Source organism: Heterodontus francisci, chromosome X (assembly GCF_036365525.1).
Source record: "Heterodontus francisci isolate sHetFra1 chromosome X, sHetFra1.hap1, whole genome shotgun sequence".
NCBI lineage: Eukaryota > Metazoa > Chordata > Chondrichthyes > Heterodontiformes > Heterodontidae > Heterodontus > Heterodontus francisci.
In genome coordinates this window covers 6,505,255-6,527,231 of record NC_090421.1, presented here as the reverse complement: position 1 = coordinate 6,527,231, position 21,977 = coordinate 6,505,255, and the positions used below count along the sequence as shown (strand labels likewise).

At 43.6% G+C, this 21,977-nt stretch overlaps 1 protein-coding gene across 3 annotated transcripts in view; it reads left to right on the top strand.

Annotated features, from left to right (window-relative positions):
• Window positions 1-1,288: 1,288 nt before the first annotated feature.
• Window positions 1,289-21,977, top strand: part of LOC137358642 (5'-AMP-activated protein kinase subunit gamma-1-like) — a 50,297-nt gene continuing 29,608 nt past the window's right edge. The window contains exon 1 of one of the 3 annotated variants that reach the window (XM_068024780.1): window positions 1,289-1,493. In XM_068024780.1, the coding sequence (XP_067880881.1) occupies window positions 1,410-1,493 (84 nt within the window). In that variant the 5' untranslated portion in view covers window positions 1,289-1,409. The remainder of the gene's footprint in view (window positions 1,494-21,977) is intronic. The other 2 variants (XM_068024781.1, XM_068024782.1) reach the window with 2 other exon arrangements.

Below are 21,977 nucleotides of genomic sequence, written 5' to 3'. Positions count from 1 at the left end.
TGCCCTTTACCCCTTCCCATTACTTCCCCCTCCCCCCCCGACCAATCCGCATTGTTGTTACCCCGCTCCCCCCCTCCCGCTTGGGGGAAAACGTCGTCCTCCCCCCTCCCCACAGGTGTGGTGCCACATTTCCCCAAATGGGGATTTGAAGGCATGGCATTGTCAGCTGCCCAAATGAAGATCGGTGAAGCGATTAAGGAGGCGACAGGACCCTCATTAAATCCGGTATGTAAATTAGTTTACGTATTGATCTTCATTGCCCCCTCCCTGCCACTGTTCCCGACAGCAGAGGTGGTTTAAAATCCAGCCCCTTGTTTATGACTTGTGCTGTTCTTCTCCCAGTTTGTGAAAATTAAAATCTCCCTTTCAAACTATTTTGCTTTTTCTGGATCCTACTCTGATTTTAGTAGTCATGGCAAAGTGGGAGGCATAAATACAGTCAGCAAGCCTGCAGACTGCTCCCAGTGGAGTGTTTGTCAGCCAATGCAACTAACATGAAATAAAATTAGAACTACCAGCAGGTCTGGTAGAACCTGCAGAGAGGGAAACAGAGTTAATGTTTCAGGTCGATGAGCTTGCATCAGGGATGGAACAGGTGTTAAGCAAGTACACAGGTCGGGAAAGTGCAGAGGGGAAGAAAGAACGAAAGGGAAGGTCGGTGATAAGATGCAAGGTCGGAGAGATTAAATGACAAAAGGGTTGATGGTGCAAGGCACAAGGGAGTGATTACGGGATAAGTAAAGAAAGAGGATGTGTCTGGGAGGAGGTGTGAATGGAAGAATAATGAACAGCTGCCATCCGAAAACACAAAGGAACAAAATGGGGAAAGAAAAAGGAAATAAAATGGGGGGGGGAGGGGGGTAGAGGTTACGATCTGAAATTATTGAACTCAATGTTGAGTCTGGAACGCTGGAGAGTGGCTAACTGAAAGATGAGGTGCTGTTCCTCGAGCTTACGCTGAGCAGCGTCGGAAGGAGGCTGCGAACGATGAAATGGAGAGTGGGAGCAAGGCGGAGAACTGAAATGAGCGGAAGCTCGGGGTCCTGCTTGCGGACTGAGCAGAGAAGTTCCGCAAAGCGGTCACCCAGTCTGCGGTTGGTCTCCCCAATGTAGAGGCGATCTGCTGAGTAGCACCAGCATTTTCTGTTTGTTTTATTTCAGATTTCCAACCCCACCCCACCCCTGTTTGGCTTTTCTTTGAGTAACTCAGCAGTGCAGAGGTGCCTCCTGTGGGTCTGGGTGTTCCAGCCTGCAGGTGGCGCTGCCGGATGTGGCCGCAGCACCAGGGGCCGCTTCAAGCCGCGACCCATCTTTTTCTCCTCGTCCGCCTTCCAGGCTTGTTGGTTCGCGGCGGCGCGGGACGGAAGCGGTGGGTATGTGAATGAGGTGAAAGTGCGGAAAAGAGTTTAATGAAAAGGAAGGAAGGGAGCAGCGATTCAAACCGTGAGGAGACGCAGAGCCGCCAGCAAAGTGGAGACGCTGCAATGGAGTCGGTAAGTTCGATGGGCTCCGAGCGGCTCTCGTGAGGAAAGCTGTCCCGGTGTCCGGTCCATCCTGGCACAGCCCAGCTTAGCCCAGCGCTGTCCAGTGGGCGCCACCTTGTTCTTTAACACCGGTGCTTCAACCAGCTAAAGGAGTGTGATATGAATCATCTAATCGTGTTCTGACCAATTGCATTCACAATATTAGCATTTCTGTATATTTAACCTAATTCCACCTGACTGGGACTAATTGTGCTTCAGGTTTCGAAAGAGCTGGGTGAATAATGTCAGGAAGGGGTTTTACCAGGATTGGCCGATCGACTGCTGCCAAAAAAGGCAACCAGCTGACTAAGCCAGGGTCGAAGCTTGGTTAAAATAAAAACAGAAAGTGCTGGAAATACTCAGCAGGTCAGGCAGCATCTGGAGACAGAAGCAGAGTTAACGTTTCAGGTCAGTGACCCTTCTTCAGAACTGACAAAGGTTAGAAAAGAATTGGGTTTTAAGCAAGTGAAAAGGTGGGGGTGGGTTTGGTGGGGAAGAGAACAGAAGGGAAGGTGCGTGATCGGGCAGAGGGCAGGAGAGATTAAATAACAAAGCTGTCCTAAGACAATTCTGTTGCCAGTTCTGATGAAAGGTCACAGACCTGAAATGTTAACTCTGCTTCTCTCGCCACAGATGCTGCCTGACCTGGTGAATATTTCCAGCACTTTCTGTTTTTATTTCAGATTTCCAGCATTTGCAGTATTTCGCTTTTATCTAAGCTTGGCTATTTGGCACGATTTAACTTGGTGGTGGGGTGGGGTAAAACTTTGCAGATGTTTCCCATTGGTGATTACATGAGCGCAGCCAAGTCAGTAATCGAGGAGATTGTGGAAAGGATGGATTTGATTTGATGGGCTAAATTGCCATTTCTTGCTCAACAAAATTGTCTCATGATTATTCGAGGTAATACTGTTAAAAGGCAGACGGTGTACAGCTCATATTTAGATTTGGAAAAACCCTCCTAGAGATAGTGAAGCAAATGTTTTTTGGTATCTGGAGCATGAGTATTATCCTTAGTTACTGCAGGTAAACATATATAACGTGGATTTATTAATCTGTGTATATGATCAATTGTTGCTTTCGAGTTCAAGCTAAAATTAAACCTATTACTGTTTTGAATACATTATAACAAGATTTCACTTGAAAATTTGGTATGCGTAATGCTTCATTTGCTACAGTGTAACCTGCTGTAAACAATGTGTTGAGTATAGTAACATATTTTGCTGCGCAGTGGTTAGCACCGCAGCCTCACAGCTCCAGCAACCCGGGTTCAATTCTGGGTACTGCCTGTGTGGAGTTTGCAAGTTCTCCCTGTGTCTGCATGGGTTTCCTCCGGGTGCTCTGGTTTCCTCCCACAAGCCAAAGACTTGCAGGTTGATAGGTAAATTAGCCATTAGCAATTGTCCCTAGTATAGGTAGGTGGTAGGGAAATATAGGGACAGGTGGGGATGTGGTAGGAATATGGAATTAGTGTAGGATTAGTATAAATGGGTGGTTGATGGTCGGCACAGACTCGAAGGGCCTGTTTCAGTGCTGTATCTCTAAACTAAACTAAACTTTGTTTTTCCCCCAAAGGAAAAACATTAAACATTTTATTCTTTACCAAAAGCAAATGGTTACCTTCGGAGCTCTAATTCAGTAATTCTCCAGCAGAGGCCATGAATATAAACAGCAAGTCTTGGCATGTTTGGTGAATGACCAGTCATATGTCTCTGTCTGACAAGTCCATGAAACATTGTATGCAGGTAGTTTTAGTCAGCGTGCATTCTCATAAACTGCTGGATGATGGCCTAGGTACTTGTTGGGAGTTGTATTTGTATCTTAAGCTGAGGTTGATGGCTCTGGGAAGAATATGAACTCAAACCCAGGCTTCTTGCACAGCCCGCTAAAGGAATGCACCCTTCACATTTTATGCACACAGAAATAAGCTCCATCATTTTCTTAATGTATTTTTATGCCTTTGTAACAAACCTTATTACCTTTTTTCCTTTGAGTTGCAATTTGAGACGAGCATGATGTGAAATGCTGGAAACACAACAGACTAGAAATTCATGTAATAGCATATATATGTGTGTCTTTCATCCACTAAGAACTGTACATCTGGTGTGTACAGGTGTTCCACTACAGACATTGCATTTCAGTACAGATGTAAAACAATCTTGAAATGTCGAGTTCGCGGTTCCTTCACCAAACTATTACTATAATTGATCTGAGGCCCTGTTTACTCAACAGCTGGATTTTGTGGTCTTCAATTATGCTTCCCCATGAGCCTCCTCCCAATCTGCTTCATCTGACCCTATCAGCATAACTTTCTATTCCTTCCTCCCTTGTGTTTATTGAGTTTCCCCTTCAATGCATCTGTACCATTCATTGCAACCACTCCTTGTGGTAGTGAGTTCCACATTCGAACCACTCTCTGGGTAAAGAAGTTTCTGCTGAATTCCCTTTTGGATTTATTCGTGATTAGCCTCCAGTTTTGGACTCTCCCACGATCGCATTTCAATGTTGTCCTGCGTTGCCGGTATTGACCTTTTTTGTTTATAAAGAAAGTTTTCTTGCTAGGTTTTTCAGACAACGAGCCAGAAACTTAAAAGTACCCGGAGTTGGCCTTTGGGTTAACATCTATAATTACCTGGGTTTGCCAACTGAGACCGTTTACCCCACAGGGAATATTTGAGAGGACAATGATCCATCTTAGTAGCTAAACATTACATCTGTGCTGCAGACGACCTGTGAGCAGTGCCACAGGAGATTAGCTAATATTCTAAGCATCTGTCCTTGTGCAGAAAATAATAATTTGAAATATCAAAAGTCAGGCAATACTGCAATTCTGAGGTGACTGATGGCCTTTAATTTGGACTGAAGTGCCAGAAATGGCAAAACTCATCTGCCATGAAATGTTAAAATTGAGTGCAAAGAATAAAACTCAGAATTTTAAACAACTTGCATCAATTGAATAGAATAAAATGTTGGAGGATTCCTTTTTCATGGAATTTAATGACAGCCTTAAAGTTCATGCCTTCTCACGTGACACTGAGCACGTGAGGTTAGGTGCACGGAATCTTGAGAGGAGTTCTGAATAATTCAACCATCTCCTGAGTAAATTTCATTTGTCTGAACAATTTTTAAAACAAAATTCCAAATTCTTGTGGATGTTGCAGCACAAAAACCTAGTTACCTTAATTTATTTGGTTGACAGGTTGTACCAGTTCCAAAGGTCCACATCAACCCCAAGCCCATTTGTTAGTTATTCAGGAGAAGCTGGTATTTATTAGAACATTTCCTCACAGCATTGTTTGTGGAATGTTGCCTCTGCTGCAACAATGTAGCGACACTGTGAAACCAACTGCTATTCAGTTATTCCTTTTAGAAATTTTGATTGAACCACAACTGACTAATGACGTGTGAATATTTCTATCAGCTGTGAAGAACATTGAAGAGGAATACATAATACTATGGATTAGTTTAAGAAAGTGTTGTGTTTTAATTATGATGGGAGCCATTCCCTAATTTGCTCTGCATGGTTCCAAAACACATAGTTAATGTGTGAAACCATAAAGTACATGAATTTAAATGTGCATGTGCTAATTTTATGTATTACGTTGGGATATAATTGACTATAATAAGCATTGGCTCATTTAGAGAGGACGTGTGGTTACAACTTTGAAAAATTGTGACAATCTGTGTCCCTTTTCTAAAGTTGTTGCCAAAAATCCCTGCAATCACTATTTAGGATTAGCAGTAGTTATTCAGATCTTTCCCTTTAGTTTTATCCTATCAACCTTATTTATAAAAAAATATATAGCACACATCCCTTTCATGAATCCCACACAATTTGCATTGTCCAGCACTTAATCTCCCATGGGTGAATAATTGTGGGTAAACCTTGCAAAAAGAGGTGAACTTTCTCTCAACTTTCCTTTTCTCCCCCCCCCCCATTCAAAAACGTACTGATAGAGGAAAACCTCTAGAATACTATGTCACTTGAACATTGCAACAGTGTGGGGGTGGGTGGGGGGTGGTTAGCTGTGGTTATGTTTCATTCTTGCATGACTATTGAGCATGGGAGACTGGACACTCTGGACTTAAAGGCCCACGCAGAGTGCTGATTGCAGGTGTCTAGCTGTCGAGTTAGAACGGATAGAAAAGTCAGCTATTCTGTAGAAATCAATTGGCAGTGCATCAAAACACAAAAGTGCAATTATACAATGGCCAGTGTGCAGTGTTATTGAGCGCCTCTTCCGTGTGGCTTCCTTGACAGCTTTGCTTTTTGTTTGCACTAATGCTGTGCAAAATGTTGTCCTTGAATGCTAAACATGTGGTATGAGTGGAACCCCATGTGCAAGAAATATCCTGATCGTTCGGCTCTGAACCCTGTCCAGTGCATCGTTGTCCTTTTGTGGGTAACCCGTCTCCAACTGCATGCAGTTTAGTGACAGAAAAGCAGAAAATGCTGCAAACGACACCGCAGGTGGAGAGGTCATCAAACTGAAACATTAACCCTGTGTTTCTCTCTCCACAGCTGCTGCCTGACCTGCTCAGTGTTAAAAGCATTTTTTGATTTTATTTCCAATTTCTGGCATCTGCAGTATCTTGATTTGCTCAATTTAGTGAGTTTTACAGGGTTAAACTAACCTGTTTTGACTAATATTCAGAAGCCCCTATGGAGCGTCCCAGCATTTGCCCAGCAATGCGACAAGAGATTCACATTGTGAATGCTCTGTGAAGGTCGATAATCACGTGCAAACCCTTTTCCATATTTATAAATGGACAGCCATATATCGTGTGTTTCATATTTTTGGTTCTGGTGTGCTTTATGTTCATATTTAGATCCATTTTGAATGGTATTAGTCCGCTTATGCTGCCAGCTGGCCAACATAGTTTGTAGTCATTTCCAGATTTTATAATGCATACAATCCAAGTATTCTCTCCAGTATTGTTTATAAATATTGGAAATGGCAGGTCACGCAGAGCAGATCCTTGTTGGTACTCCACCAATCTCTGGTTTCCCCACCGCCAACTGAAACTGTTCCACTCGTCACCCACTTTCTGATTTCTGTTGCCAGTTTTTAGTACAGCTGACTATTTGCGATGAATTTCACGAGCTTCAATCCTTTTATATGTACTTCCCAGACCTTTTTTATTAACGGACTTATGAAAATCCAGGTAGGTTTTAACCACTGGATTGTACTTGCATGCAAGTTCAAAAGGATTCCAGTAGATCTGAGGTATGACCTGTTGCTTATAAAACCATGCTACCTAATCTTTCAGGGACACCCCCCGCCGCCCCATGGGTATCAGTGCACAGGCAGAATCCCTCGCCCCCTGCAGGTATCAATACATTCATCGGGGACCCCTCTCCCTGTCATCCGAAAGCATTAGTTGCCCAAAGTAAAAGTGCCATTGCTGTAGCAGATGTTTTTAATACCGTTCGGGAACGCATATAACAGTGAGCCGATAAATCCATGAAATATATAAATACAGAATTCCTGAGCACTGCTCTTGGAATACCAGACAGCTGATGACTTCACTGCCCCCAATTGTGAACACCTATGCTTTCAATAAATATGGCAGCATCTAATATACTGTTACACATTTCCCCTCCTGTGAATGTTAGACTAATTGCTTTATAATGCCCTGGTGCCTTTTTCATTATTAGGACCACATTCATTATCTTCCAGCCCTAGCCTGCAGCCCTCCCTCATTAATGGTGGCTTTGTGCTGCACCAGTCCAAATGATCTTTCATCCTTGAAGGAAGGAGGATAACTTACAGAGGAGAAATGGTTAACTGGTGCTGGAGGAAGTACTTTATTGAGTTCTTTGGAGAAAAACAATACACTGCATTAGTTTCTCTGCTTGCTTCAAACACATTGTTCCGCTGTTCTGTTATGTTACGTTCTATTGCTAAGTCATATTCTGTTGGAAGAATAAATTGTTCAAAGCAAAATTGTTTTATGGTACATCTTGTGTTAAAATGAATACAAAGTTTAAATGAGTACTGCTGAACTGGAACTGATGTGTAACTTACAGCTACTTCAGTTCAGTTTAATTATTCCGTGTGGAGTGAGGGTGATTGCGGGGCGTGGGGTGGGTGCAGGGTTGGAAAGGAAAAGATTTCTCCCATGTATTGATTGTTCAACCCAAGAACAGTTATTGTGTGGCTCAGACAATTGCAGGTTGCACCATGTAGTTCTGGTCAGAATGTCTGTTTGTCATTGCAAGCTATGATCTTGTGTGGCCTGGCTGTGAATGGCACTGGGATACTCCTCAAAGCTGCTTTTATACTGTGCGAGATCTGTGCCAGCACTGCCAGTTGCCGATGTCCGGGTCTTGGGGCAGCTGGCTGCCACCTGAAGAGAGATCAGTGGGGATGTCTCGTCTTTTTAACTGGGTCATCCTGGCAGATCAGTTGATTGAAGCTGGCAGATTTACGTTCGGGTTGCAGCCAGTTGCGCAAGACCTGTGCGCCAGGAAGCAGTGACGTGACTTCTGTTCTTGCATCATGTAAAGTACCTTTAAGTATAACTCTGTGAGTACAAGCATGTGACTAACTTTGTCTTTGAATGAATCCTTTGATCTCATCTGAACTTCTTTGTGTCAGTTCTGCAATGCTCTATTTACAAGAATGTGTCTGTCCCAGTTTGTGCCCATTTCATCTTATCCTGCAGTCATTGTGTAACTTGAAACGGGGGGGGGGTCACAGTTTCAGGGGTCAACGATTTAAGACAGCAATGAGAAATGTCTTCACTCAGAGGGTTGTGAATCTTTTGGAATTTCTACCCCAGAGAGTTGTGGATGCTCAGTCATTGACTATATTCAAGACTGAGATTAATAGATTTTTGGACACTAAACAAATCAAGGGATATGGGGATCGGGCAGGAAAGTGGAGTTGATGCAGAAGTTCAGCCATAATTTTGTTCGATAGCGGAGCAGGCTTGAGGGACTGTACGGCCTATTGCTCCTGTTTCTTCTGTTTCTGTAATTGTCGAAGGATCCCTCTCATTCACCCCCTTTCAAGATCAAAGAGAGCAAAGTTTTTCTAAGCTTTCCTCATAACCCAGTCACTCTGACTGTTCTGAAAGGTCATTGACCTGATGCTGCTTGACCTGAGTATTTCCAGCATTTTCTGTTTTTATTGACTGGTCATTCATTCATTTGCCTTTTGTGGGGCCATTGATTGCAAGTTGGCTGACATGTTTGCCAACATGACAACAGTAACTGCATTCCAAAAGTGATCCACTGACGTACCTTTGGGATGCTCTGAAGGTGTAAAAGGCACGACATAAATGCTATTTATATGGATAGTATTACAACCAGGTGAGAAAGGTGTCTCGGGGTCTTTTACTGTCTTCTCCTGATCTTCTTGTAACAGGGTTTAATTTTAAACACACTGTTTTTGAGCTTCCCCTTGGTGAATCCTTGTTCACTTTCCAATTATAAGGCAAAGAAATGAGCATAAACAGGCTTTCTTAGGTTTAAAGAAGAAAAGTGAAATTTATTTAAACTTAATCTCTAATACGGTAAGTGCCTACGGATACACGCCGCGCCCCAAGCTAGCATGCATACGTGATATGCATGTGCAAATAGAGACAGAAAAGAGTAGAAGAAAACAAAATGGAGAAGTTTGAGGCAATATCAGAAGAGTTTCTTATTTACTGTGCTTTGAGCTCACTGTAGTCCTTTTGTAAGTAGTCTTACTTTTTATTGGGGCCCAGTATTCTTCTTAAACCTTGTTCACTGTAGGATTCTTTTCTCTCTTTGGGTTCATGTGTCTTCAGTGGTTTCTGAAGCTGGTGAGAGCGAGATGAGAGCAGACAGGAGAGAGGTATTCTCAGTCCCGGAGCAAACAGCTTTCTGATTTCAAATTCCTTGGAAGTTCAGAAAAACCAACAGCCAGCTAGTCATGTGACTAAACTGGTCTGACCACTTCTTCTGTGTATTGGGGAAGCAAGGACTGGGTCCCTTGTTCCAACACTCTGTTACGATGCAAATATCTTTCCAGTCAGGGGCTTGCAATTTTAAGTTTTGATCATGTGGCGAAATAATGTGTGCCTCAGTCTTGGCAGGTGGGGGCCTGCATGACAAAAGATACGAATGTCATTCTTTCCCTTCTGATTCCTCCAAACTGCTACCTGATATGACCTACCTGGAGCTATTCCATTAATAAGGACCTCAGTCTAAAGTCATTGAGCATTCCTCCACTGAACCAAGCTCTCCATTTTAGCGGTGATCCTACTAATTGGAGGAAGTGGAGCTGTGAGCAAACTGCTTATATACATATCTATTTACTGTTCAAGAGATCTCGCTGCAATAACTAATTCAGCATGATCTTTGGTTAACTAATTGCAGTGCATCTGCTTATCTCAGTGCTGTTTACTTTTTCCTTTCAGTTGCCAGATTTTTATCTGCTTTAAGATCCAATTGCACATTCTATTAAATCACATTTGTTTCTGAGGGTCTGTTTGTACATTTATACCGCAGAAGTCTGCACTGCCAAATACCACCATAAACTGGCAATGTCACAACTTGCCGCTCAATGATTTACTTTCTCTCGTCAATACTGATGGCATATGGTCGTCTGGCATTTTGAGACTCCAGCTAACCTTTCTCAAAAAAGTCTGACGGTGGCGTTCTTTATACTTATGAGTTAATGCCTTGCTCTCTGGCACAGAGGATTCATCAGTGCAATAGTTATGTGCCACACCAATCCCATACAGTATCAAATGGCATGAAACTTAATGTCACAGCAATAACATTCTCTGATATACCACACCCTTTGAGCTAATGCTGTGTTTAGAAAGTACTTTAAATATTCTTTGGCACTCTTGCAAGGTCCTGTAATTTAATTCTTCCCTGTTTCTTCACAGCATTGATCACGTTAGCTGAGAGACTTCAGTTGACTTTTCTAAGTTCGGTTTTGGTAACTTCGTTTGACCTTTGAACAACCATGAGCCTATGAGTTAAATCTATATACTTTATCTATAGATATAGTGCATTGATTTCATTGCACATATACCAACATCAAGAATTTGTGTTAACAGTTGGATTTTATTACAATGTAAGGCACTCCCAATGTGAAAGACAGGGATTATTGTCTGCCTTTTATGTGCCTGATTGATTGGAAGTTTCTGTGCCAACAATCTCAGGTGTGATTGTGGGAGAGAAGTGTTGCCTTTAAGCAGAGGTAACCAATGTCTCACTCTTGCATAATGAGGGAAGCGTGGAGACTGAGTTTCAATTCAAAATGGCTTTCTCTCCTGGCCATTATTCCTCTCAGTCAGAATCTGTTCAGGGGCAATCGTTTTTCTTAGTAGTAAAGTGGACCAAATCCCAATAGATTTTGTCTATAAATAAATCTTGTTCTGTCGAAACAGTAACTGTCTTCAAGAAATAAAGCTGCACCTACCTCATCCATTCCAATGAGTCTGTAGGAACAGCTGCAACATTTTTTTAAAACAAGATTAGGCTCTTGCTGAGGGTTCAGTGAATCTCCTGTAACTGAACTGAGGAAGTTAGACTTCTTTGCAGCCCTTGCTTCAGCTACCATTTTATTTGATGTTTAGCTTAAAGTTGAGTTGGCAGCTAAAACAAATTATCTGATCTTGCGTAGCTTCTTGAACAGAAGGCTCCAGGAAGTCTCTGGGCCGGGGAAGCCACAAGCACAACAGCAACAGGAAGTTAACCTTTTTCTCAAATTTCAGTTGAGATAACCTAAGAGAGGGCTTAGAAAGGTACAGGCCCAACTGCACTGCATCTCTGGACAGTCTGTTCCATATATTCAGTATCCCATGTGTAAAGTAGTTAACTATACACTGTCTTGTTCACTTTTTTTTTCAGCTTCTTTACTGCAAAATATCTTCTTAAACCCCTCTCCCCTGTTCCGTCCGCCCTCACCTCCAACAATATGTGCGAGGAGCTCCTAAACAACTTTGTCACTAAGATTCTCTTCTCTTCCTGTTCCTGCACCGTTACCTCTGGTGTCCCACAAGGATCTATTCTTGTCCGCCTCCTATTTCTCATCTACAAGCTGCCCCTCGGCAACATCATCCGAAAGCAGAGTGTTAGTTTTCGCATGTACACTGACAATACTGAGCTCGACCTCACCACCACTTCTCTCGACGACTCCACTGTTGCTAAATTATCAGACTGCTTATCCAACATCCAGTACTGGATGAGCAGGAATTTCCTCCAGTTAAATATTGGGAAGATTGAAGCCATCGTTTTCAGTCCCCGTTCCAAACTCCGTTCCCTAGCTACTGACTCCATCTTTCTCCCTGACAACAGTCTGAGATTAAACCAGTCTTGTCACATTTGACCCCGAGATGAGCCTCTGACCTCATGTTCGCACCAATATTAATACCGCTCGACTTCGCCCCTGTCTCAGCTCATCTGCTGCTGAAACCCTCATTCATGTCTTTGTTACCTCTAGACTTGACTATTGCAACAAACTCCTGGCTGGCCTCCCACATTCTACCCTGTGTAAACTTGAGGTCATTCAAAACTCAGCTGTCCGTGTCTTAACTCACACCAAGTCCCGTTCCCCTATCACCCCCTGTGCTCGCTGACCTGCATTGGCTCCCAGTCAAGCAATGTCTTGATTTTAAAACTCTCATCCTTGTTTTCAAATCTCTCCATGGCCTCGCCCTTCCCCATCTCTGTAATCTCCTCCAGTCTCACAACCCTCCAAGATATCTGCACTCCTCTAATTCTGGCCTCTTGTGCACCTCTGATTTTAATCGCTCCACCACTGGTGGCCGCGCCGTCAGTTGCCTAGGCCCTAAACTTTCGAATTCCCTCCCTAAACCTCTCTGCCTCTGCACCTCACTTTCCTTCTTTAAGACACTCTTTAAAACCTACCTCTTTGACCAGGTTTTTGGTCATCTGACCTAATATCTCCTTATGTGGCTCAGTGTCATTTTGTTTTATAATGCTCCTGTGTAGTGCCTTGTGACACTTATTACATTAAAGGCACTATATAAATATAAATTCACTTTTCTGAGCTTGAGTTCATGTCCCTTTGTAGAATACATAATCCCTCATGACCAGGGTCGTTTCAAGAGCCAGTAGTGACCCAGGCATTGCACTGCGGCAGCAGTGTGGTATAACAAGATGATCAATGAGGTGCTTCCCATTGGAATCCATGGGGATTTGCACAATTGGACCCAAATACAATGGAATATGCTTGAATAGATTGTAATAACCTGCAGTGGCCTCGATTTCTTGTGATTTCAGTATCGCCAAGTTGAGGGGCAGCACTACAGCATGTGGAAGAGGGTGCTACCCTGACTGCATCCTCTCCAGTGTTCATCCGTTATCTCAGGTAGCCAGTGGTGCAGGCAACCTGGTGTGTGATGGGTTCAATGTTCAGTTAGCCCTCTTGAATATGATTGGATTTGCTTGGCACGTGGCCTTCTGTTCCTCACCTGAGTTGTCTATATTCAGTTCAATTTCCCCACACCTTGTAAACGCCAGATGATCTCCTTGGTTCCATCAAAAGGCAGTTTGCCATTGCAAACTGAGCATAACATAAGAAATAGGAGCTGGGTGGGGCCATTTGGCCCTTCAAGCCTGGTCTGTCATTAAATAAGATCGTGGCTGATCTACCTCTACTGCCTCAATATCCCTTAATTGCATTATTACCCAAAAACCTATCGACCTCGGTCTTGAATATACCCAACGACTGAGCATCCACAGCGCTCTCTAGGGTTGAGAATTCCAAAGATTCACAACCCTCTGAGTGACGAGATTTCTCCTCATTTAAGTCTTAAATGGCTGACCCCTTATCCTGTGACCCCGTGTTCTAGATTTCCCAGCCAGGGGAAACATTTTCTCAGCATCTACCCTGTCAAACCCCTTAAGAATTTTATATGTTTCAATTGGATCACCTCTCATTCTTCTAAACCCCAGGGAATATAGACCTAGACTACTCATCCTCTCCTCCGAGGACAATCCCCTCATCCCAGGAATCAATCTAGTGAACTTTTGTTGCACTCTCGGGCAAGTATGTCCTTCCTTGGGTGAGGAGATCAAAACTGCCCACAGTACTCCAGGTGTGAACATACGAACATAAGAATTAGGAGTAGGAGTCAGCCACTCGACCCCTCAAACCTGCTCCGCCATTCAACAAGATCATGGCTGATCTAATTGTAACCTCAATTCCACATTCCCGCCGACCCCCCGATAACCTTTCACCCCCATGCCTATAAACTAGGGGCTCGTCCGGGATATGAACCTGGGATCTCTCACCAATGCCCTGTATAATTGTAGTCAGACTTCTTTATCCTTCTACTCTAATCCTTTTGCAACAAAAGTGAACATGCTATTTGCCTTCCTAATTGCTTGCTGGACCTGCATGTTAACTTTGTGATTCATGTACAAGGGAACCCAGGTCCCTCTGAATGCAAACATTTCCCAGTCTCTCACCATTCAAAAAATATTCTGCTTTTCTTATTTTTCCTACCAAAGTGGGTAACTTTGCTACATTTATATTCCATCCGCCATGTTCTTGCCCACTCATCTAACCTGTCTATATTCTTCTGCAGCCTCTTTGTGTCCTCCTCACTGCTTACTTTCCCCTCTAACATTGCATTGTCAGCAACCTTGGATACGTTACACTTGGTCCCCTCAAGGCTGTTAAGTATATCGGGGTCAAGAACTGCTGAGACCCAAAGGGCAGCTCCAGATGTTGTAAGAAAATTGCAGAACTTATAGGGGAAGAGAGGGAGAATTGCTGCCATCTGGGGGCAACCTGGATTGTGAGGAGGTGTAGGATAAGTTGGATTCTCCTTCCAGCTGTGACCTACTGCAGTCTCTGATGCCCTGAGTGACTCTCCACAAATATTATAAAAGGTGAAACCTCTTGGATTTTAGTAGGAAGTTAATTGCAAAGTGTATTTAAAACATTTTTTTCTAATACTTGTATATGCCTCTGCATTATATCTTTGGGACCAGCAGAGAAGGGCAGATATAGTGGAAGAAGCAGCTCAACTAAAAGTACATGCAAAATGCTAGCATTTCTTTCTTTTGAAACAATGCCATAAATTTATGCAAAACTTCATTCCATTTACTTCTCTTGGCAAAAAGGAAACAGTACATCGCTCGTTTTCCCCCTCCAAAAATACCCTTCACAAAATACCACAAAACCAACCAATCAAATTGCTTTAAAAATCACCTTTGGTAGTCATGCAGTGTTTTGAACCACTGACTACAATATGTTTAAAATTAAGTTCATAAAATAATGAGCACACACCATCTCAACAAAGTAACTGAACTTAGCTTTAGCCTTGGCCCTGTAACAACTGTTCTCTGCACTGGACTGCCTGATCTCCCTCCTCCTGGGGCTTGCATTCTAGTACGATTTCATTGCTTTCTTGTTGATACTTCCTAGGCTCTGAGCATGTTCCACCGATTTGCAGCCTGTGACATATTTGTGCCTGGCAAAGTGTCTCAGTCAGCTGCTGTAATAAATAAACACAGTCCCACTTTATTTCGGAAACCTCCACCACCAAAATGAATAAAGTGAGGCTCCATTCTAGTAAAGCAAACTAGACCGAGCACTTTCTGCTATCAGTAGGAAGTTAAGACTGCTAGCGAGGTGTGTTTTGCTTACTAGCATGAGTCCTGCTTGGAGGGGACCTTTTTGGGAGAATTCTGGATAGCAGCTATGATGGATATTGCTGGAACCAGAGGTGTACTTGCACAGAGAAACAGCCGCTCTGCTGAGTTAATCTCTGTTTAAAGTCACTGGAAGTAAAAATACAATATGCACAAACTCCCAACTTATTTTACTTAACCAGCAGTCCTAATGCCTTCTTGCCGTTAATCTCGACCGTGTGACCTCCTGGCTTCTAGCCACGTACTATTTTCAGTTGCCCAGCTCCCAGACCAACACCGATACACCCCAGGCCCTAGACTTTTCTCTTGTCAGATAGCAATAATAATGCAGGTAGTCCAAATGAATGCAAGTAAAACCAATATATGATAAAAACAAAACACAATAGCAAGAATAGACCCAGCCCAGTGATAAGTATAGTGCACAGCAACAATATTAATACAGCCAGAGCCTGCATCTCCCAGCCCATCTCTCGTTCCTGCCACCAAGTTTCGGCTTCCTGCTCCCTTTGAACCCAGGCTTCGGTCCCCAGCTCTCCCATGCAAATGTAAGAAGACCATATGTACAACTGCTCCTCCAGCACTCCCAGAGATGGGCAAGCACGATCATTTTCGTGGCCGTTAGAGGTTTGGCTCTATGTCCTCGTGGCAGTCAGAAGAAAAGGAGAGAGCGAGACAGTGTGCAAGAAGCCAAGAGAGAGACAGCTATAGGAAGAGAGAGATGCAATATTTTCCTAATTTTTGTCCGTGAGAAGAACAGCAGGAGATCCCCTACGTTTAACATATTGTGCATTTCTCCTGTTATGAGACAGCGTATGCTTTGACTTATCACAAGCAACACCACAGGAGATAACTAATATTCAAAGCCATTGTTGGTACTAGTGTAAGCCAAGCGTTATGTACTGTGACCCGATTGGAAGTCACTTTTGTTACTCTTCAAATGGGGGAGACCAAGTGAGATGTTTCTTTTTGTCTGTGCAAAATTGATAGTAACACAATAACCCAAAAAACAAACTTAATGGATGAGCTGTCAGCCCATGAATTTTGGTGCAGTGTGTTTGCAGCATCAACGTGTAGTGTTCTAGTAATATCAAACAAGATGGTCCAATTAAACAGTGGAACTAAGGTGCATGAAACAAGGCGATACGGCGGTCACTATGGTAACAGTGATTGGTAATGTGCCAATGGGATAGTCAACATAGCTGCAGACAGTGGAGCAGCATTTCTTGTATGGAGACTATTTCATCCGTTTATTGATGTGGAATTCACCAAGGCACAAGCGTTTCGAATATACTCAGAGTCTCGGGTTTAATTTCCATTCTTTTACTGAGTTCCCAATCTTGGGTACATTTGCTGTAGGGAGATGAGGAAAAGCCAGCCACCTCCCAACAAAAGGAGCAAAAATCATTCCTGAACTGCTGATGTGTACTTTTTTGTAACTGTTTCAGGGCAATAGTTAGTGGAAGGCAGAGAGTATGGAACCGGTTGCTCTGCATAGAGGGGCATGGCTTTACTTGCCGTTCTGATACCATTAAGTGTTGCTGTAAAACTGTACAGTGGAGGAGTTCAAGGCTGCGGTGGCTGTGCGTTGGATCCTAGACCCCATTCTCCTGGCCATCCTCAAACATAGGGTCGCATTTTCTCCTTCCTTGTGTGCTCAGCTTGATGTGTGATTTGCCTTTCTTGCAATCAATTTGTGCCATAAATAAATGTTACCTTGCAAATTCTTCTTCTTTGGCCTCCTTATCTTGAGAGACAATGGATACGCGCCTGGAGGTGGTCAGTGGTGTGTGGAGCAGCGCCTGGAGTGGCTATAAAGGCCAATTCTGGAGTGACAGGCTCTTCCACAGGTGCTGCAGAAAAATGTGTTTGTCGGGGCTATTACACAGTTGGCTCTCCCCTTGCGCTTCTGTCTTTTTTCCTGCCAACTGCTAAGCCTCTTCGACTCGCCACACTTTAGCCCCGCCTTTATGGCTGCCCGCCAGCTCTGGCGAACGCTGGCAACTGACTCTCACGACTTGTGATCAGTGTCACAGGACTTCATGTCGCATTTGCAGACGTCTTTAAAGTGGAGACATGGACGGCCGGTGGGTCTGATACCAGTGGCGAGCTCGCTGTACAATGTGTCTTTGGGGATCCTGCCATCTTCCATGCGGCTCACATGGCCAAGCCATCTCCAGCGCCGCTGACTCAGTCGTGTGTATAAGCTGGGGATGTTGGCCGCCTCGAGGACTTCTGTGTTGGAGATACGGTCCTGCCACCTGATGCCAAGGATTCTCCGGAGGCAGCGAAGATGGGATGAATTGAGACGTCGCTCTTGGCTGACATACGTTGTCCAGGCCTCGCTGCTGTAGAGCAAGGTACTGAGGACACAGGCTTGATGGACTTTTGTGTTCCGTGTCAGTGCGCCATTTTCCCACACTCTCTTGGCCAGTCTGGACATAGCAGTGGAATCCTTTCCCATGCGCTTGTTGATTTCTGCATCTAGAGAGAGGTTACTGGTGATAGTTGAGCCTAGGTAGGTGAACTCTTGAACCACTTCCAGAGCGTGGTCGCCGATATTGATGGATGGAGCATTTCTGACGTCCTGTCCCATGATGTTCGTTTTCTTGAGGCTGATGGTTAGGCCAAATTCATTGCAGGCAGCCGCAAACCTGTCGATGAGATTCTGCAGACACTCTTCAGTGTGAGATGTTAAAGCAGCATCGTCAGCAAAGAGGAGTTCCCTGATGAGGACTTTCCGTACTTTGGTCTTCGCTCTTAGACGGCCAAGGTTGAACAACCTGCCCCCTGATCTTGTGTGGAGGAAAATTCCTTCTTCTTGCAATTAAATCCATTGTAATTGTTTATAAGCTGGTTGTTTGAATGTAATTAATAAGGGTGGGATCATGCAGCTTTGAAATATGTATTAAATTGCTGCATGCCATTCACTTTAGGAGAGCAGACTCCTTCAAGCCATTAATGGATAGCTGAGGCTGCTGTGGCAGTTCTGTCGGTCTGAGACTGGATATCACTCGTAAATTTGTGTAGTTGCTTCAGATACAATGGCTGTGCTGCCATCTGCTTTCTTCCCACATTTGTTGAACATTGGAACCTTTGTTGAGAATGGGATATTTTCTACTTGCACCCGGTGTGTCCAAGCTGGAGTGCACCCAGGTCGGGTATAGCATGGGGTTAGATCTGGAGCAAAACTACCTCAACCATACACCTTCACTTTCAGCCTTAGACTGACTGTTCTATAAAACCAAACCAACCTTACGGATGTGTTGAATGAGTGTGATAGAAATGCATCGTGGCAGTTTTGTGCCGTGGGTTCGTGGCTATTGGAGACTGGTTTGATACTCTACAAGTTTATTCAGCTGAAGACTATTGCAAATAGTGGAGAGAGTGATGTCTTCCATCCCATCAGCCTGGGCTAAATTAGAAGCCAGGTCCCAGAAGGAAAAGCATAGCGTTTCATCCACTGCACCATCTTTTTCTTCTAGCTCCCAGCTTGATGGTACATCAGAAGACCTCAACACATTTGCATTATGTATTGCTAAATTTTAGAGTTTTGGCATGAAGTATTGAAATGAACGAATGTATTCACACTATGTATCTGCTGTCAAAATCCAAAATTGCTTGCATTTTTGTGAGTCAACCTTGAAACTGGAGTTGTCAATTGTGCCCATAATTAAAGGGAGACACATCCTCTCTATTTCCAGATTGACCAGCCATTCACAGTGATGTAAAGTGGGCGGACCGCTATTGTGTCCAAGGTTTTTTTTTGCTTATACTGGATTTTGTTGACTCAGCCCTTCCCTAACCAATCTACAGGGACTGCAAAAGCATTTGAATATTTCTAATTTTTAAATTTTCACATCGGGGATGTGTTTTATGGCTTAAATTACATTTTTCCATGAACTATTTCTTGCCAGCATCTGCTGCTGTATACACTTCCTGAAGAGGTCAAAGTGCCCATTCTGTTCATTCGGAAGAATGCTGCAATGGATGGAAACAGTCTCGTGTTGCTATAGTCACCACCACTTACATTGTCCACCCTCGTCATGGGCAAATGGCACTAACCACCATTACCAGAGGAGCCAATCACAAAAGCACTGCTTGTAACCTGTCATGCAGACTGACTATTTTGGGCAGTTCATTAAGTACTTATCAACTTAAGCTGTGCTGATTTCAAGCAAAGTCAGACCATCAAGCAGTTTCAGTCAGCAGTTTGCACCTCATTATAGTGCGATTATCTTGGTGATGAGACTCCAGTTGCAACTGCTGACAATTAGGCGAGGCAGTCGCTATGTCGTTTCCTGATTTAATACAAAAATACGTTACTCCCTTACCTTTTTTGTTTTATTGCTCACTGCGTATAATGGGCAAATCACAGCAAGACCAACACCCCCCCCCCCCCTAAAAGCAGTGGTGATTGTAATGCTTTATAAGTTTTTTGTTTCTCCCCCTTTTAATTTTCTTCCCTTTTCTTCTCTCTGGACTTGCAAGGAGGTATGGCCTCCTGTGAGAATAGACAACTTTGGTCGATTCATGTGTGGGAGAGCCATGGCCGAGCCCAGTTCTGTTTTTGCCTCGCATTCACATGCATACACTTTCCAACAGGAGGCACCTGGCTAATAATCACCAGCCAGAGCCCTGGCTGATTTTGTTTTTCCTCCTCCTCCCTGGGCAAGGGCCCTGATCCCAATTGTATTGCTGCTGAAACAAACAAACAAAGTGCTTTTAATACTCAGCAGGTCGTGCGGCATCAGTGGAGAGAGTGAGAGACACAGAGTTAACGTTTCAGGTCGATGACCTTTCATCAAAGTTCTGAGTATTTCCAGCATTTTGTGTCTGATTTCCCGCATCCACAGTATTTTACTCTTGTATTGCTGCTGCCCTCACTGAAAGCCGCTAACTCGGCACAGCCTGAGAATCAGACCTTGGAACCTTGCTAAAAAGCTGCGGGCGGTGCCAGGCAGCCATTATTATTTTGAAATGAACACTCCTTTTTCCAAAAGTCAACATAGTTTCTGAATTCAATTGAAAAATTGTTTCAAGATAATAAACACTTCAAAACAAGTGCAGATTCGTTGGATGATGCCAAGGAGGTCTTTGCATAATTCTTGTGAGGGAATGCTGAGAATGTGGACTGGACGCTGAGAGTTTAGCACTTCAAGCTGTGACCTTGTGACGGCTGCTAATCTAGCCAAATGTTTAGAAATATTAGCTATTTTTATGCCATTCTTCCAATTTAGATTCCAGGAGCCAGTTCCTGAGTTTTCGGCTGTTATGTCTGTTATCTGTCGAACAGTTGCAGATTCATAGAACCAATCTTTTTTGGGGTCTGAGTCTTTTGGCACCGTACGGAAACCAGACTTTCATAGCACAAACAATGGGAGCTGTCTTATGGATGCTGGGTTCCCAGAATATGAATTAAAAAGACACTATAAATGCAGGTCTACAGTTTGAACTGTACAGTGTCTAATGCTGTGTGCAGCAGTACAATTCCGAACTGTAATTATTTACAGGCTGGGGATTTTTCCTATGACCACACTGGAGTCTGTAAGGGTCCAGTTATACTGCCACGGTTATGGTGCTGCTTTGCAATTATCTCAGTATGACTCCGGTCTTCTAACCTGATTCTCGGACACAGTGCTCTCTCCTTTTCCTGAGTATTCGATTCAGAGCCATCAGCATATATTGGGTTCAGCCAGGCAAGAATCTATTCTGCAGAAATGTGGCGCACACCTCATAGCAGTCAAGGGCCATCAAGTAACGTTCAGTTTATGGGAGGGAATGCTCCTTACGTTTGAGGTTTTAGTGGACTACCGCTATTGAAGTTGGTTCCTTTCAAGAGCAGTATATGCAGGTTTCTGCTGCCTATCTGCTCCTGGTGTCATTATTTAGATATCTGGATCTTATCTTCTCTAACCCCTCCACCAGCCCAGCCCTGTACCAATTGTTTGTTGGATCATTCCCCCCACCCCCCTCCCATCATCACCCAAGTCTTCCAGTTCTAAAGTTTGGTTCTATTAGCCATGAGCTGTTCACTCATTTGGAAAGTTTTTAAAACAATGACCCATGCATATTATCATCAGTGCGATTTCCACATAACCACACTATGCATATTCTTCACTAGGAGTTCATTGGTGGGCTTGTAAAACTTGTCTCCTATGTTCACTTGAACTGTGAAAACAGCCCTATGTTTGTCTTCAGAGGCTATTTTGTGCTATGTAACACAAGGATGAAATACTGGTAGTGGGAATCTGAAATTCTGTCCCCAAAAACCTGTTGAGGCTAGATCATTTTCAAAATTTCAAAACTGAGGTTGATAGATTTTTTAGGCAGCTATATTTGGAACCAAGGCAGGCAGATGGGATTAAAATGTAGATTGGTGAAATAATTGAATGGCGGAACAGGCTTGAGGCTTACTCTGTTTCAGTGATAATTCCAGGTCTGTCATTGGTTGGGAGCAATTTAAAGTTGTGACTTGAGTATTGTACAAAAGGAGAGACGGGAAACAGTGGCGTAGTGATAATGTCACTGGGCTAGTAATCCAGAGGTCCAGGCTAATGCTCTGGGGGCACGGGTTCGAATCCCACCACGGCAGCTGGTGGAATTTAAATTCAATTAATTAATAAAAGTCTGGAATTGAAAGCTAGTCTCAGTAATGGTGCCATGAAACTATCATCGATCGTCGTAAAAACCTGTCTGGCTCACTAATGTCCTTTAGGGAATCTGCTGTCCTTACCCGGTCTGAGCTATATGTGACTCCAGACCCACACCAATGTGGTTGACTCTTAATTGCCCTCTAGGCCATTTTAGAGGGTAGTTAGGGATGGGCAACAATTGCTGGC